At 37.2% G+C, this 16,630-nt stretch overlaps 1 protein-coding gene across 2 annotated transcripts; it reads left to right on the top strand.

Moving 5' to 3' along the window:
* The first annotated feature begins 2,810 nt into the window (after nucleotides 1-2,810).
* LOC101487568 (high choriolytic enzyme 1) lies at nucleotides 2,811-6,393 on the top strand. Of its 2 annotated transcripts, none has more exons than XM_004556305.6 (9): nucleotides 2,811-2,948; nucleotides 3,059-3,140; nucleotides 3,720-3,765; nucleotides 3,954-4,106; nucleotides 4,253-4,370; nucleotides 4,979-5,157; nucleotides 5,635-5,716; nucleotides 6,037-6,173; nucleotides 6,273-6,393. In XM_004556305.6, exons 2-8 carry the CDS (start codon nucleotides 3,072-3,074, stop codon nucleotides 6,161-6,163), a joined length of 774 nt encoding a protein of 257 aa, XP_004556362.2. In that variant the 5' UTR covers nucleotides 2,811-2,948; nucleotides 3,059-3,071; the 3' UTR covers nucleotides 6,164-6,173; nucleotides 6,273-6,393. The 2 variants fall into 2 exon arrangements, with proteins under 2 accessions (XP_004556362.2, XP_004556361.2); XM_004556304.6 differs by having other exon boundaries at nucleotides 2,812-2,948; nucleotides 6,269-6,393.
* Nucleotides 6,394-16,630: the final 10,237 nt, after the last annotated feature.

Raw genomic sequence — 16,630 nt, 5'->3', positions numbered from 1 at the left:
ACTTTTTATGTACTATGCCAGCGGTTCATGAACTAAGAATTTCTTTCTGAAATCTGCTGATAAAAAATAAAGTTGTTAAATGGCAGAAGTTGTATAAATGACATTAAATGACAACTTACAGTGTAAAGAGCGTCCTGCAGTGAATTTTCAAACATGAGCTGGGTGAAATGGAAGAGAGCTTTTGAGCAAATTTACATAAATCATCATCCTCTCCCAGAAGCAGTTAACTTTTTTTGACCCAACAAGCACAAAATATACAATCATCTGAAGAAACTTTAAAAAAAAAGGAAAAATTAATCTTGTAGAAGCAAGTTTGACTTTTTAAACCCCAAATCTGCTTATTGAATTGATTTAAGGGCTACTTGCACGGCAAACATGCAAACTCAACACAGAGCAGCCACAGGTGAGATATGAACCCAGAACCTTCTTGCTGTGAGGCAACAGTGACACTGTCTTTGCTTTAATAAACTCCTGGGTTGTTTTGCCTGTATGTTTTGGGTCATTGTCCATCTCTGTTATGAAACACGGCACAATTATTTAATTTCATTCAGCTCAGTTTGAGCAGATAATAGGTCTCTGAATACCTCAGAATTCCTTCAGCTGCTTCTGTCTTGTGTCACATCATCAATAATAACAAGCATCCCAGTGCCACTGGCAGCTGTGGACGCTCAAGCCATCACAGTGCCGTGTTTTACAGATGATGTGGTTTGCTTTGGATCATGAGCTGTTCTGCACCTTCTCCATACTCTTGCTGTCATTCTGGTAGAGGTTGAGCTTGCTTTCATCTCTACAAAGAATGTTTTTCCATTCTTTGATTTTCACCAAAGTCCAATCTAGTCCAATCTCCACTTACACAATACTCTTCTTTTGCAATCATCCACCACTGCCATCTTCTGTGTAGGTCCAGGGTTTCGTTTGTGTGTTGCTGGGTTCTCCAATGCTTTCTTTCTTTCTCGTGATGTACCAAACTGTACATTTTGCCACTCCTGATATTGTAGCAATTTCTCTGATGTTTTTTTTTCTGTTTTCACAGCTTAAGGATGGCTTGTTTCACTTGCATTTAGAGATCAATTAACTGCATGTTGTCTTCACAGCACAATCACTCAGATGCAAGCACCACACCTCAGGCCAACTCCAAGCCTTTTATCTACTTAACTGATAATCACACAATGAAGGAATTACCAACACCTGCCCATGAAATAGCCTTTGAGTTAATAGTCCAATTACTTTAGGTTTCTTTAAAAAGCGGGTGGCACATTCATCCAATTTGAATGTGCCACCCTCAAATGAAAGCTGATAGTCTACACATTATGCCCATGTCCACTATGTAACTATAATTGGAATATGTTTAAGTAAATGGGTTAAAAAAACAACTTGTGTCAGTATTCAAATATATACATGGACCTAACTATATATTTCATTTTTACATTTCCCCTTAAAATATCACTGATGAGTTCTGTCACCGATGAGTGTTTTTGTACCCTCCCTGGGAAATCAAGCAGCTGAAACTCTAGGTAGCACACACATTTTGTGACACACTGAACAAAAACTGTTTGCTTGCAGATATTTGTTGAGCTGTTAGACACATGTTAAAATTAGCTGCCGCTTAAAGCATGTAATTTGTGGAAATGTCTGTAACATCTGGAAACGCCATTCCAGATGGTTCACTATGGAGAGAAGTTTGTCTCAAGAGGTTGAAAAATGTATATTAAAGACTTCACAAATTTTGACTACTCACAAATGTGTTCCAGTCTATACACAAATACCGCTCCAAAAATGTATAAAGAAAAATGCTTTTAAAAAATGGGTGAAAAGTTTTTATAACAATTACAATTTTTTTCCATTACAAATCTGCTTCATTTGTTAAATTTTAGACACCTTTTCCACTCCAGGAAAAATAAATTAAAGATGAAACTGACATCTCGGGTCATATAAATGTCTTGTACATTTTAAAAATTCAGAATTATTTTTTAAGTTGTTGTCTGTACTCGCAGGTTCCAGAAGAAATTTATAAAAAAGAAAGAAAAAAAAAAGAAAAAAAGGTGTTTTTCTCTAAAAACCATCCAGTTTAAATGAAAATGGTGCATCACAATCTATTACTTATGTTGCTATTGCAGTCTTGCAGTAACCTTGATTTTATAATACAGACTATGCAAGTTTTGGTGAAATGATCTGTTGCATTTCCAGGTATTTTGTTTATTTTATTTTATTTGAGCACTGTGAGAGGCATGTAAAGTCGCAGATTTGGGCATCCTCCTGAAGATTTTCAGAAACAATTTGTTCACACTCTCTTTGAGAAAGTGTCTGGAGTACAATGCAAAGAAATTCTCAGAGATTCTGTATCATGCTGCTTTAGGTTTTCTATCACCCCAATAAAGCTGCTGTGGTTTGTCTCGTGCATTTGGGTTCTCTCGCCAGCAAATCATGACATTACTCTTCTTTCCTCTTTTGAGTTTGCATGGATACAGATGTGAGAGTCAGAATGTAAAGTGATGATGATGATGATGATGATGAATTTGTCTGATATCAGAATAATTTTCCAACTTGTGTTTGGGGACGTTGGCTACCTAAGTGTGCATCCCTGGACTTTCATAGTTCCGATGTGCAAGATTTCTGCTCATGTTCAAAATTTTGTGGCTATTCCCAATAAATCCCACATATCTACAATGATTTCATTTCAGCTGTGTTGACTGAAAAGAAGAAAGGCGACACAAGACTGGTTAAGAAACAACCTTTGTACAAGTTTACGATGAACTGCTCTTATCAAGGGATCGTGGGGATATGCAACATGGCATCAAGGTGACATGTATTTATCTTGGGCTTTTCACTCCCCTCTTCTCCTCCAAAATGTCCATAAAAGGACTTTTTTGTTCCGGTGCAGTTGGCTTTATAAAGTGATGTTCAACCACATTGCATTATGATGCGTTTCTGTCACTTCAGGGATCGCTGTAAGTATCACCAATAAATTCTCCTTTGTTCTGCTTTAAGAATCCTCGTCTAAGCTGAATTTTGAAGAACTGGAATAACTGGGTAAATATGTTTTGTATCATTATTGCAGATATTTTGTTGACATGGTTGGGGTTAGGTGTGTTCTAGGCCTTGTGGCCCTTTTGGCAATCTCTGTCTGGGCTGAAAGTGAGGTAAGGAATTCTCCTTTTCTAGCACATCTTGACTGATTTGGTGGAATAAATGTGGAACAAATGTCATTTTTCTCTCTTTCTCTCTCCCTTTTGTCTGTCAATAACTCCTGGAAAATTCTGGAATCTGTAAGTTTACCATTGTTCTTTAGTTTTCTACTTTCAGACAATATTGCAGATTCCCACTTGATGTGCTTCTCCTCTGAAGTGCTTTCCTGACTTTGTTTTGCACAAAAAGATAATTTTGGAACATGTTTGCTATATTTTTAAGACTGGTGATGCAATATATTAGAGTCACATGTATCACAATACAATGTATCACAACTGACAACTGTGGTTTTCAGTCACTTCCATTAAGAGCTCATTAAGATCACATCGTTTGGCCAGTATGAAAAGGAGGAATAATTGCTTGCATCTGACAAATTTACTGACAGTGAATCCATCCTTTAATTGTAAAATATTCTTTTTAAAAATAAAGTATAAAAACGTTTATCAAATAATTATTTACTTCTATGATCCTTGCTGGTAGATCATCAGTATGCCAACAGCACTTCTTCATTCCTTTTTGTGCAGGATGCTAAGGTTCTGTCAACTTCAGAGCGAATTGAGAGAGCCAACAGAGATATTGGTGAGAATTTTTAAAGCCATAAAAAAGTTTAACCCTCTTTTCTCCTCCCTGGCCTTTTCTCAGAATCTCAGTGTCTTTTGTGGTACTCGGATCCTTTGGACTATCACAAATATTTTAGATCTCAGTAAAAAGGGAGAATGATGTAAGAGTGAATCAGACAATTGAACTGATCAATGTGTTTGCTGCAGTCCGTTCTCCTGATGAACCCTACATAGTGGATGATATTGCATACGGCTCGGAGGCGGAGAGAAACGCTGACCCCTGCACCGCTTCTGGCTGCATGTGGCCCAAGTCCGCTGATGGACATGTCTACGTGCCCTACACCCTTTCCAGCGTGTACAGTAAGGAGTAAACTCATCTATGAATGCTATTCTCTGCACTTATCACCAGGAACATGGTGTGTTGCACTGCAGACATTTTTCCTGCAAAATATCACAGGATCCTGTTGGTCTAGTGGTGGATTAAAATGTGTTTTCCATTTTTCCAGCCTCTCGTGAGGTGGCAGTCATCGAGCGTGCTCTGCAGTCCTTCGATTCTTTTTCTTGTATCCGTTTAATCAGACGCACAAACGAGAGAGACTACTTGAATATCCAGAGTCTTAATGGGTAAACATGAGCAAAGCACGTTCTTTCTTTGCCCAATCTGTCCAAGAAAACCTGTATTTAATTTTAATATGTTCACTAACGTCACTATTTTTTGTTCGTTTAAGGATTAGTTAAGGATTTCAGACTGTAGGTGTATAAACACTAAATGTAACTACTAAATCATGCAGCGGAGACTTTTGTTCGATTAATCCAGGCCAAAGTTTTTCACTTTCTCAACCAATCAGAACGAGTAAAAAAGAAAATATTCATAATGGCAAAGTTTACTGCAGTCCCCCAAAATTCCATTTCCATCCATACAAAATGTTTCCTATTGTTTAAAAATGGCTGTGCAACCACACTTTTCTGTGTATGAATTAATGAAGCACCACATTTCTGGAGTTGGTAGAACTCCAGAAATGGTAGTTGCACTGGATGGTGAAAAAACAAAGCAAAGAAATCTCACATAGAACAGGTTTTAGCAACATATTTAATACTTGCAGGATTGGTTAACTATTCCCTGTTGTGTTAACATGAAACATATTTCAAAAAAGTTTGTGCAGTTACAGATTTGAAAAAAAAGAAGACATTTTTGCAGCTTTTGTAACAAGATTTATTTTATACCTTTGTAGGTGCTACTCCTACATCGGCCGTCTTTACTATGCGCAGGAACTGTCCCTGCAGCAATCAGGCTGTGTTTACTACGACACTGTCCAGCACGAGGTGCTCCACGCTCTGGGTTTCAATCACGAGCAGACACGTTCTGACCGCGACGAACACATCCGCATTTTGTGGGAGAACATCACTCCGGGTTTGTCTGTTTTCACTTTTCACTATCCATGACAGCAATATAAATAGAATACAGAAAGAAAATAATTACTGGCACAAAATATAGGATTACTTGGGCATTTTGAAAAATGTGCTGATTGGCTTTTTGTTTAACCAAAGGTTGAATCCAAAGACAGCTACAGCTGTCACAGCTATTCTGTACTTCAGGCTTTGCTTAGCTTTGCACAAACAATGTCGACGGACAAGAAGCAAATTCATAATACCAATATGTCTGTCGATCATCATTATAACCCATTATAACCCACTTATTTCACGTGAGCAAAAACCAGTATTGGAATCGACGAGCACACAAACCTTCATAGTGCGTTATAAGAAAGCAAAATGCAATACATCATAAAATGCCGAACTATCTGAACACTCATAGAAATGTAGAGTGGACTAAAGCCACAGAAACAAGAAAAAGAATGAATAATGGAGCTCATGGTATTTCTGTCTCTAGGAAAGGAGCACAACTTTGACAAAATCAACACTTTGAACCAGGGAACCCCCTATGACTATGGCTCTGTTATGCATTACCACAAGTAGGTATCAATACCAGCAGCTCCGTGTTACAGCTGTGGCTGCCGTCATCATGTTGGAAATTATGAAAGATGTTCAAACAGGTGTTAAAGTGCAATGAAAACTGAGTGAATGTGAATCAGAATTTTTCGTATTGTTCTCTCTTGTTTTTTTCTTCGAAATTGTGTATTTCTTAAATATTTTTGTACTCTCTATTTGATATTTTGTGGTTTATTCTGGCTTGGTAAAATTTCATAGTCAATTTGGCAAATACTTATTGTACAGTAGGCGTAATAGCTTTCAGTAACTTCCCTTGGGAAAAAAACACACCCTGTGTTTTCAGGTACGCCTTCTCCAAGAACAACCAGCCCACTTTGGTGGCTATCCCTAATTCCAATGTGGAGTTTGGATATGCCACTGAGATGAGTCAGATGGACATCCTCAGGCTCAACAGGCTGTATGGATGCTGAACAATCTCAGGTTATTATCCTAAGTTCATCGTATACTATTCCCCACACTGCATTGTTGAAAATGGAGTGAATTTCTCATAATAAATCTTAATGTTTTTCTATCAGACAGATGAGCAGCATGATGCAAACAATCCAACTCTTCTTTGAAAAATATCATCATCATCATTGAACAGTCACTTGATCAACAAAATAAACATTTTAAAATAATTCAATAAACCTCCAATAAAGCACCTCTGTGTGTGTGTTTTATCTTTAAGAGTGATTGTTTAAATCATGACATTTTATTTTGTCATTGCGTTCTTTGTGACTCTAGTTACTTTCCTTCCTTTGTGACCGTCTAGCCCGTTCATATTTGTTTCACTTGTTTCATTGGTTTTTACTGGTCTGATCAGTCTGTGTGGATATGGCCTCACTTCTCCCCTTTTCAGCTGTCACTTAGATTAGATTAGATTAGATTAGATAGAACTTTATTAATCCCTCGGGTGGGTTCCTCTGGGAAATTCGATTTCCAAAAAAGCACAGCACCGACAGAAGTTACAGAGTTACAGAATATTATATATATATATATACACACACACACACACACACACACACACACACACACATATATATAAATACAGAGACAATATAAATAAAATATATGAAGGGGATAAATAGAATAAATAGGAATAAAAAATAAAAATACAAGTGAATTTTGCACATTTCAAGTATTGAGTCTATTGCACTGTTGACTATTTACAAAAGTATTGCACAAGGTATTGCACAGTGAGGTGAAGAGGCACTACAGCTTAGTTGTTGCCCCCTCCTTTGTCCTCCTGTTTCCCCTCCCTCTCCCCTCCAGAGAGGAGTTAAACAGTCTGATGGCGTGTGGGACAAAGGAGTTTTTAAGTCTGTTAGTTCTTGTCTTTGGGAGAAGCAACCTGTCACTGAACAGACTCTTCTGATTGTTTATGGCCGTGTGCAGAGGATGCCCAGCATTGTTCATAATGTCCAGCAGTTTCTTTAATGTCCTTTTCTCTGCCACTGTCACCAGAGTGTCCAGCTTCATGCCGACCACAGAGCTAGCCTTCCTGATCAGTTTCTCCAGCCTGGATGAGTCCTTCTTTGCTGTGCTGCTCCCCCAGCACACCACAGCATAGAAAAGTACTCCAGCAACCACCGACTGGTAAAACATCCTCAGGAGCTTCCTGCAGATGTTAAAAGACCTCAGCCTCCTGAGGAAGTACAGTCGGCTTTGGGCTTTTTTATACAGGTGCTCTGTGTTGCATGACCAGTCCAGTTTATTGTCCACCCACAGCCCGAGGTACTTGTACTTGTTGCACTTCATGTCACTGTTGGCTCTGTCATGACTTTTGTATCTTGCCTGGATTCCGGTTCTTTTTTTTTTTCTAGTACTTTAGACCATTTGTATCTCTGTTATTTTTATAAACCATTAAAGGTTCAGCTTTTTTTCTTTAGACCATTTTCTGCATATAGGTTTTCTCTCCTGTGAAACTTCACATGTTTCCTGATCAGTATAACATAATGGCACTAAAAACTATCAAAATAAAACTATGAAAGGTACAAAAAAAAAACCCAGAAAAATGAAATGAAATGTTTTCCGACACAGACAAATATAGTAAAATCTATATCTGACAATAACACCTTTTCCCCCTTTGACTTAAAGAAACATTAAGCAGCATTTAAGCTGCCTGGTCTGTTAGCAAATAATTCATCTGAATGACAAACAGGACATAAATGAATATTACAGGGATAACAGGTAAATGCAAAAAGCAGCCACTGGTTAATTTGACCATTCATAGGTAAACTGGTTTATGGACAATTTTACTTTTTAAATGGTGGCACTAACCTCAGAGAAAGCTAAACCCATCTGCTGCTTCCTTTGGGAACAAGCACGTTGGTTCAAGGTAAAGCAATCTTATCGCTTGTTGCAGGTGTGTTTATACCTCATATCATTCACAGGAACTGTTTACGGAGCTGCAGAGAATCACTGACCTAACTTATTCAGCACATGTGGTGTAAGTGTGAGCTGATAGCGTTTGTTTTTTGCCTGAGATTAACTCTAGTTCTTCTCTAAAGACTTTCGTTGGTTTAAAATGACATTTGATGTTCAGTTTTAAAGTTAAACCCATAATTTTCAGTGACGGAGACATTTGGGACAATTTTGAAATAAAACTGGCTTTTTCTATGCCTTAACAAGGCAGCTTAGGATTTACAGCGAGGTGGCAGAGCGGTGTGGGACAAAGGACAGCACTAAAACTGCATTTCAAAGACATTTCAAAACCTGGAAAATACTGATTTAAGACGAGTGTGGCGTTTTGTTTGTTCATTTGTTGTTGTTTTTTTGTTTTTTAGAAAAACACAAAGCTTTACATCCTAACCGATTGTCCATTATAATATTTTACCTTGAAGTTGTTGATGTTTCTTTGTGAACAATATGTCACTAAGAATAATTCAAATAGCTTTTTAATCTGAATATTTGTAACAAACGCTCAATAAAAAATAAATTAAAAAAATATGTATAATAAGCCAGTGCTGAAAAATCCTTCAGTGGAAAAATTATGCATGACTCTATCTGCAGTTCATGAACAGAGATGCACAAGTTTCTCAGTAGCAGCAGCTGCCAATCAAAGCTGGCATCATGACATTGCACCCTAATTGTATAGCAAGTAAGAAATTAAAATCAAATCTATCTAAAAGGTGACTCCTTAAACCCAAAATAATGACAAAAAGCATCTTTGGGATATTAGTGGACACAAAAATAACCCCAATTACTTTAGAACAAGGGTCTGAATAATGTCCCATAACATGTTCAGGGTTACCCTCAACTTCAACCCAGTGTGTGTGTCCTCAAAGCATACACTACCTAGGTCCAAGTCTCAATGACTATAGTCGACTTTGGTTATTGTTTCAATAATGACTCTCACATTCTGAGTTCTGTTAGATTCATTATTCTGTCTGGAGTTCACTCGTGTTCTGGTTTTAATTAGTCTGGCCTTCTTAGCATGTTTGCTATCAAATCTTTGTGACTGTCGTAGGTATTTCTGAGTTAGGTTTCTACCTGTCTTATTTTGATAGTCTGTCTCCTGTACATTGCATTTCCTTTTTTTGTCACTCCCCTTAAAATCTTCATCATCTTAGAACCCAAATTTGTGTCAATTTTCCAGTAAGGTATTGACACGCAGTTTGTGGGTATAGGTTAATTGATTAATCCAAATTGCCCATAGGTGTGAATGCGGGAGTGAATGTGAGTGCGAATGGTTGTCTGTCTCTGTGTGTTGGCCCTGCGACAGACTGGCGACCTGTCCAGGGTGTACCCCGCCTCTCGCCCTATGCCAGCTGGGATAGGGTCCAGTGCCCCCCCACGACCCTGAAAAGGATAAGCGGAAGCTAATGGGTGGATGGATGGGTGTATTGATTATCACATTTAATTAGAAATCACAAATTCAGTGAAACAACTCTAAAGATCATTTTATGCTTTTCTAAGGTACCTGTTTTGTATTTCCAATTGAGGTATATGTCTTCGGACTATGGGAGAAACTGGAGTTCAAAACACCTCACAGAAAGCTCAAAGACTTAAAAGCTAAAATAAATAAATAAATAAAAATCTGTCAACTTCCTTCTCTGAGGCAGCTATGCTGCTTTCTTTTATGACCCTGTTCCCCAAACAGTGGGAAAGGCCACTGAGCAGGGTGTGTGGCTGAATGATTGTAAGCTGTTGCACAAAGAATTTTAAAAATTAAAAGGAAGAAGAAAAAACAATTTCTTGATACTTTGAGTGGAATCAGAAAGGGGGCGACACTTTCTAATTATGATATCATAATTTATTAGAGTTTAGAGGCGCTTGTGTGATATGTATGGCTGAAAATACACTGAAACCTATTTATACTCCAGCAGAGGGCGACACATTCTCACATTGAGGAATTTGTTAGAGTCTCAGTTTAATCTCTTTTTTGCATCTGAATATGTAAACAATGTAAACAATAAATATACTTGCTGCGAAGGCAAAAAATGTTTCTGCCATGATCTCAATGCAAAAAATACAAAGAAAAATATATTAAGTAAGATGGTCCTGTTGGCAGTTCTGCATGATATTTATTTACATGTCTCTACTGCAAAAATTGCGCATTTACCAGTGTTGCCCTTTTATTTATTTATTTTACATTTAACCATAGTACTTACGATGTCTAATAACAGGACATCTTAACATTAGCTATAACTCTTTATCACACTCAAGTTGGAAAACTTGGATTTAAATTCTTTACTGCCGACAACTGTAACGATAAAATAAAAATATAGATCAGTCATCAGTCATAGATTTCAGCCCAAATATTGAACACTGAAAAGATATAAAGTGAGTAAGACGAAATGTCTGTGTTTGAATATTATAAGCTATGCATGCAAATATCGTTATGTGAGTCTTTCACATATGTATGTAGCTGCAGCGCATTCTCAGAGGGATTCAGGGAAAGTGTGTCAGTACATCTAGATCTCCACAAAGGTACTCCTTAGGTCTATTTTTTGGTCCTCAGAGTAACTGCACCTTTATAAGGATTGAAAACCTCATATAGCGTAATATATGCAATATTAATTCCAATGTTTCCAATGTGCATTAGGTGCAGGAAACGGCCTGAATTTCACCAAATAGAAAAAACGAATTACACAAATTATTGTTTTTACTCTTAGATTTTGAGGTTTTACTTTTTTTAAGTTTTATTTATCATAATCTGATCTTGTGGTGTTAATTATTAAAGACAAAATGTGATCCAGTATATTTGTGGTTTTACACATTTACATGATAGCACCAAAGAAGCTATCACAAAACACATTCATATGTTTCTAGTGTTAAACTCAAACCTTTTAATGAAGACATGGTAACTTATTTATCAGATAAATCTGACATAAGTCTCCATTGAACACAGAGTACACAGATGTGATACAAATATAATGTTACATTTTTCAAAATTTTAAATCGTCTTATAATCATTGTAGTGTTTTTTAAGTTGGATTCGGTTTCAGCGGTCATCATATTAAGGAGAGTACTCAAACCAATCTGTTACATATATGTGAAGATATTCTCGGCCATTCATCACAGACCTTCTTTGCAGTTTGTCTTTGCTGGAATGATTTTATTAAAATCATCCAAAGTTGCTTTGCTGAATGAAAATCCATCTATTTCTAGTGCAACTGTTACAGCGTGAAAAGTCTTCTCCTGTTTATCTATAGTATTTGGGGAGGGTACACATCATTGAACCAATGCTAAATCCACACTCCTATCAGCCTTCTTACCCCTGTGCACGTACTGTGGTCATTCTACCCATATGGAAAAGAAATAGAAAAAACTTGCATCTGATGTGCCCTCCTTCATATAGTGAATCATATAAGGCTTATATGATTTTCTCATGAACATACAAGTTTCATTTATATGATTCTTCAAGCAATCTTATATCTGTTTTCACTCTTGTATGCTTTTCGTACAAGTTTCACACAAGACAGATACAAATGTTATAAGATTTGTATATATATATTCTATATGGGTAAAGCTAATGCCCAAAAAGACGTTTAAATTTCATCTTATCATCTTTATCTGTCATTATTGGCCATAGAGCTTCAGGTACCTCATAACCAGTGTTGCAACTGTTTTAAACTTCTGTAGCTACTGATGCTCCTGCACCCGCTCCTATGTTTTATCATCATTTTACCCTTTTAGTTACAGTCCTCGTCAGTTTTATTGTACGAAATAGCTCATTGTAGACAATGACGAACAAACATCAGAGCACAAGTTCATCCATTTTTAGTGAAAGAGGCCTTTAAGGATATTACCCTTACAAGGACACTCTTCTCCTTCAGATTTTAATTCATTTATACCTTTCCTCTCTGGCTAGTTTTGCTGAGTGAGTCTTTAAAATAAAATTGGGGGAAAAAACCCACAGAGAATAGAGCCTTTCACTATTTAGTACAAGCACCTGCTCCATCCACTCATGAGCCATGGGCTAGAGATTAAACAGAGGGAGACAGTGTGAGGGAGAAAATGAAGGGAAGATGCAAGGTGAATGGAGAGACTGGAGCTCAGAGAGAGAAGAAAAACAGTTCAGCCAGAATGGTGACTGAACAGAGGTCTGGTTCAGCTACTGGCAGCCCCTCAGGGACAATCAGACAGAGATGTGGCCTAGATCCCAGAGCTTCATGCCCACCTCCTCCTCCTTCCATTTCCTCTCGCAGACTGTAGAGTCACTATCTAAACCTTCCATGTCCTCCTGTTTGAAGCGATGGCCAGGATATGGGATCCAGGGCTCGTTGTATCCCGTCTTCTTGTTTTCTTTCCTGTCTCCCTGCTGGCCGACCAATGCCTCAGAGCACACAGGCTCCGGTGATGGCCTGGCCTGTAAGTCCATTACTCTATCATCAACAAAAAGGGAGTCATTGTACTTACTGTGTGCCCCAACAATAAGCAAGTTAATATGAGCCATGTATTCCCGCAGGGATTCTGATGATCATCATTTACGCTCAAGGCTGCTGCACTGTCTTCTCATCCATGATCTCCCTTCCTGTAATAGAACCCTTGGACCTTGTTTATGGGTCAAATTGACACGTAAGTAATGAGGCTGCTGCCACATCCAGCACAGAAGAAGCATTGAAACACAGCCTCTTCCCCATTACTAGGTAGTTTTCCAGTAAATACACAATACATTTACAAATGATCATGTACGGCTGAGGCTAAAAAATGTACTCAGTTAACCTATAATATGACACTGTACTCACATTAAATGTGAATTATAATCAGGCAGCCAAGGCAACTATTTGAAATAAAAATAGCCCCTAAAATAGGACTAAATGTTACTCCACCCTCTTTCTACTCACATGTAAAAATTTGTACTTTGTTGACTTGCATGCTCCTCACATTGAAGAGACTTTCATGCATTAGTATTCACATGTTTTCATATGCTACTGATGTTATTCAGGTCCTAACATCATTACAGAGGCTGAACTGGAGGCAATGTTATCCATATACTTCATACCTCATATCAGTGACTTCCCCCGTGATGGTGCAGGCCTCCCTTCTACGCTCCAGTCAGGCCAATTACAGAAAATATAATTAGACCAAGCTGGCACTGAGTCAGTGTTCTGTTAGATATAGTGAGCAAACTAACTGAGCTGCCTTCAGCTGCTTGTAGATGATAAAGTCTGCACATGACCTTGCACATGCAGGGTCCTGAATAGCAGCACTTAAAGTACTTGGAACTATGTGAGTGAAATTTAAACTAAATAGATAAATAAAAAAGGTAGGAATTAATTATTACCAGGAGAAAAACACACACATATTACTTATTTTTAGGAATATGGGTCAATTTCTGTCCCTATAGGTACAGTCCACACAACTGTGGTGCCTAGAGCCAGTTACTGGACCTAAAGATAACTGTGTTACCTTTCTGAGATACAAAAAGGTATACATTCATACTATGATACCGGGAACTGATGTTATAAAATAAGTATTATTTTATGCTCCCATTTCAAGGTTTTACAGTCTGTAATTAAAGTTTCATTCTGTTTCAGTGGTGGCAAAGTAGTACAATGGTTAATGCTATTCCCTCACAACAAAAAGTTTTGGGGTTGAACTCTTCTGCTGAGCTTTTTTCTCCATGTTCTTTGCAGGTTTTCTTTGAGTGAGCTGCCAATTGCTTGATACTCCAAAATATAATAAGATTCCTCCACTGCTATTTCTACGTCTTCTATTTCTTCGAATTCTACAACCCCAATTCCAAAAAGGTCAGGACGTTGTGTAAAATATAAATAAAAAACAGAATGCAATGTTTTCCAAATCGTATAAACATATATTTTATTCGCAATAGAACATAGAAAACATAAAATGATTAACAAAGCCATTTTAATATTTTCACGAAAAATATATCATGCTGAATTTGATGGCAACACGTCTCAAAAAAGTTAGGATAAAATTTCGATAAATAAATGGTACTTACAGCTGGAGGGATATTTTGTAACTAATTTGGTTAATTGGCAGCAGGTCAGAAACATTATTCAATACAAAAGAAAAATCTTATGGAGACAAAGTTTCTGCATATTTGTGGAACAATTCAAGGATAAATTTGGCCTTGAATATCTCATCATCTGCAGTACATAATGTCATTATAAGTTTCTGAGAATGTGGAAAAATGTCTTCGGGGACAAGGCTAAAAATCAGTACTGGATGCCCATGATCTTTTGGCTCTGAGCTTACACTACATTAATGCAACCATAATGCTATCATGGAAATCAGTGTTCAAAATGGATCTATAGACTGTTATGCTGGCAACTAGTAAACCAGACATTTAAATTTTGCTGGCTTAGATAGTCAGTGCCAGAAATACTAAATGTTACTAAATGTTAAATGTATTATCTTTATTTTATTAACATGTAACTTAACAGATAACATGCAGTACTTCACATTAAGGTACTGTTGCTCGATGTTAAAAATGACCAAAAAAGTAGTTATACATTGGTTTTTTCAGTATAATACACTGGTCAACTAGGTTTTGTTTCTCTTCTCTTTTATATGATTAGCAAATTGGACCCTACACATTTCCAAATGCACTTGCTTCTGGCTCCAAAAAAGCCAACATGGCACCAGCCATAAATCTAAAATCAAGGCTTCACAATCCGGAGTCCACAAAGTAACAGGTGATGTTGCAACAGATATGTAATCTATGGAAACAAGCAAAATCTTCACATTCCTTTAATGTTTTTCAAGTTATGTCAGTTGTCTACACTCACTGGGACTCAGCCATTCTCCCCTGATATCTAATGCCAGTGATCATAGCCTAAGGAGAATTGTCAGACTGCTTTGAGTTGATGGGAAAGCATCAGTAATTCAAATAACCACATATTAAATCCAAGGTATGGAGAAGAGCATACTTTGAATCCACAGCACATGGAACCATGGTTTAAATGTAACCATTTCTTTAAATGGTCACAATTAACTTTCAATAACATCTCCAGAGTAGTCATGAGAGCTCCATGTGTGCTGCTCTACATCAGAGTGAAACACGAGTTTGGCATTTGACATATCAAGATAGAGTAAGAAAAAGAGGAAAAAAATCTCAGCAGGAAAGGGAGAATTTTATGTGTAAATTTCCCTGAGGATAACAGAAAAGTGGGAAACGTGTGGTGTAAATTGTAGGCGTGTCAGATCAAAGAAAAAAATTAAATCATAGTTGAATGAATCTGATTTTTAAAGTTCTGAGGTGAACTGTTGACATTTCTCCCATTTCTAAAAGATTGCTTAAAGAAGTTTTATGCTTCGACTTTAAATATCAGGAATCTATGTTTATTAACAGCCTACACAAAGGCTTTTAAGGTAGCAGTAATCAAATCACTACTTAAAAAAAGTCAATAATTGATCGATTTGTCTTATAAACCAATTCTTAACTTTCATTTTATTTCAGGAATTCTCGAATTCCTTTATTGTTTCTTTAATTCCTTTATTGTTTCCTCTATTCCTTTGCGAAGGAATAGAGGAAACGGTTTAGAGTGCAACAGCCCAGAAACAGCACCAGTAAAAGTTCCAAATGATCTTATGTCCCCTACAGTGGACAGATCCTGCTAGACCGACATGTTATGTGCAGCACTCAATGTCACTCACCACAATATTTTGCGGCAGAGATTAGAAAAAAACATTGGTAATAAAGAAACTGCACTGCAGTTGTTTGAATCATATCTATCTGATAGAAATGATCCCATCCATTGTGTAAATGGGGAGTCTCCTTCACACACAAAAGTTAGTCACAGCTTACCACAGGGTTCGATGTAAGTATTTCTTCTTCTCTCATCTCCTTCCACTCTGTGTGTTTATATGTCACTGCTTTATTTAATCATCTGTAGTTATTGAAATTTGGCTCTCTTTCCATAGTTTTGCAACTGAATTGAATTATTTTTCAACATTTAACAATTCCCAGATTTTCCTTAAAACTACTTGCAAATTAAGCACATTATCACACTTCTGGTGAAACCAAAATATACCTCATTAATCAACACACAGTCAAGCCCTCAATGAAACCAGGAAACGTCAATCATGCAACATGTGACCTAAATGGAGATTTAATAACATCATTCCAGAAGTCCAGGCTGGATCAGCATCAGTTAATCCTAAACGCCACATCTGGGAGCTGGGAGAGCCCCATCCTCTATCCTCTGTTTTTCTGGGATAAACAGAATCAGAACTGAGAGATTTGAACTCCGAGCATCAACTTGTGTAAGATTAACAGTGGGGCTTATAATTTGAAATTCTTTGCTTTTTGGCTGTTGTTGGTGTGTATTCTCGTGGCTATTGAATACAAGCCTGATTGTCTGTTTAAGGCTCATTTTTGTAGGTTTTTTTTGCTCAAGTTTGCAGCTACATTCAGCTATTGAAACATTTGTCAAATGTACATTGGCACTTATTTGTGTGTAGTGTGCTAAATATGGGTGCTTTTT

This window comes from Maylandia zebra, linkage group LG7 (genome assembly GCF_041146795.1).
Source record: "Maylandia zebra isolate NMK-2024a linkage group LG7, Mzebra_GT3a, whole genome shotgun sequence".
In the NCBI taxonomy this organism is placed as follows: domain Eukaryota; kingdom Metazoa; phylum Chordata; class Actinopteri; order Cichliformes; family Cichlidae; genus Maylandia; species Maylandia zebra.
Note: the sequence above shows the minus strand (reverse complement) of the source record. Positions and strands in the feature narration are given on the sequence as shown.

What these genes read in the sequence shown, in the direction of transcription:
- LOC101487568 (XM_004556305.6), top strand. Translation starts at nt 3,072, where the DNA reads ATGGTTGGGGTTAGGTGTGTTCTAGGCCTTGTGGCCCTTTTGGCAATC. An exon ending in CACCCTTTCCAGCGTGTACA is followed by an intron (nt 4,107 to 4,252) that starts GTAAGGAGTAAA and finishes CCATTTTTCCAG; the next exon opens with CCTCTCGTGAGGTGGCAGTC. An exon ending in TCTGTTATGCATTACCACAA is followed by an intron (nt 5,717 to 6,036) that starts GTAGGTATCAAT and finishes CTGTGTTTTCAG; the next exon opens with GTACGCCTTCTCCAAGAACA.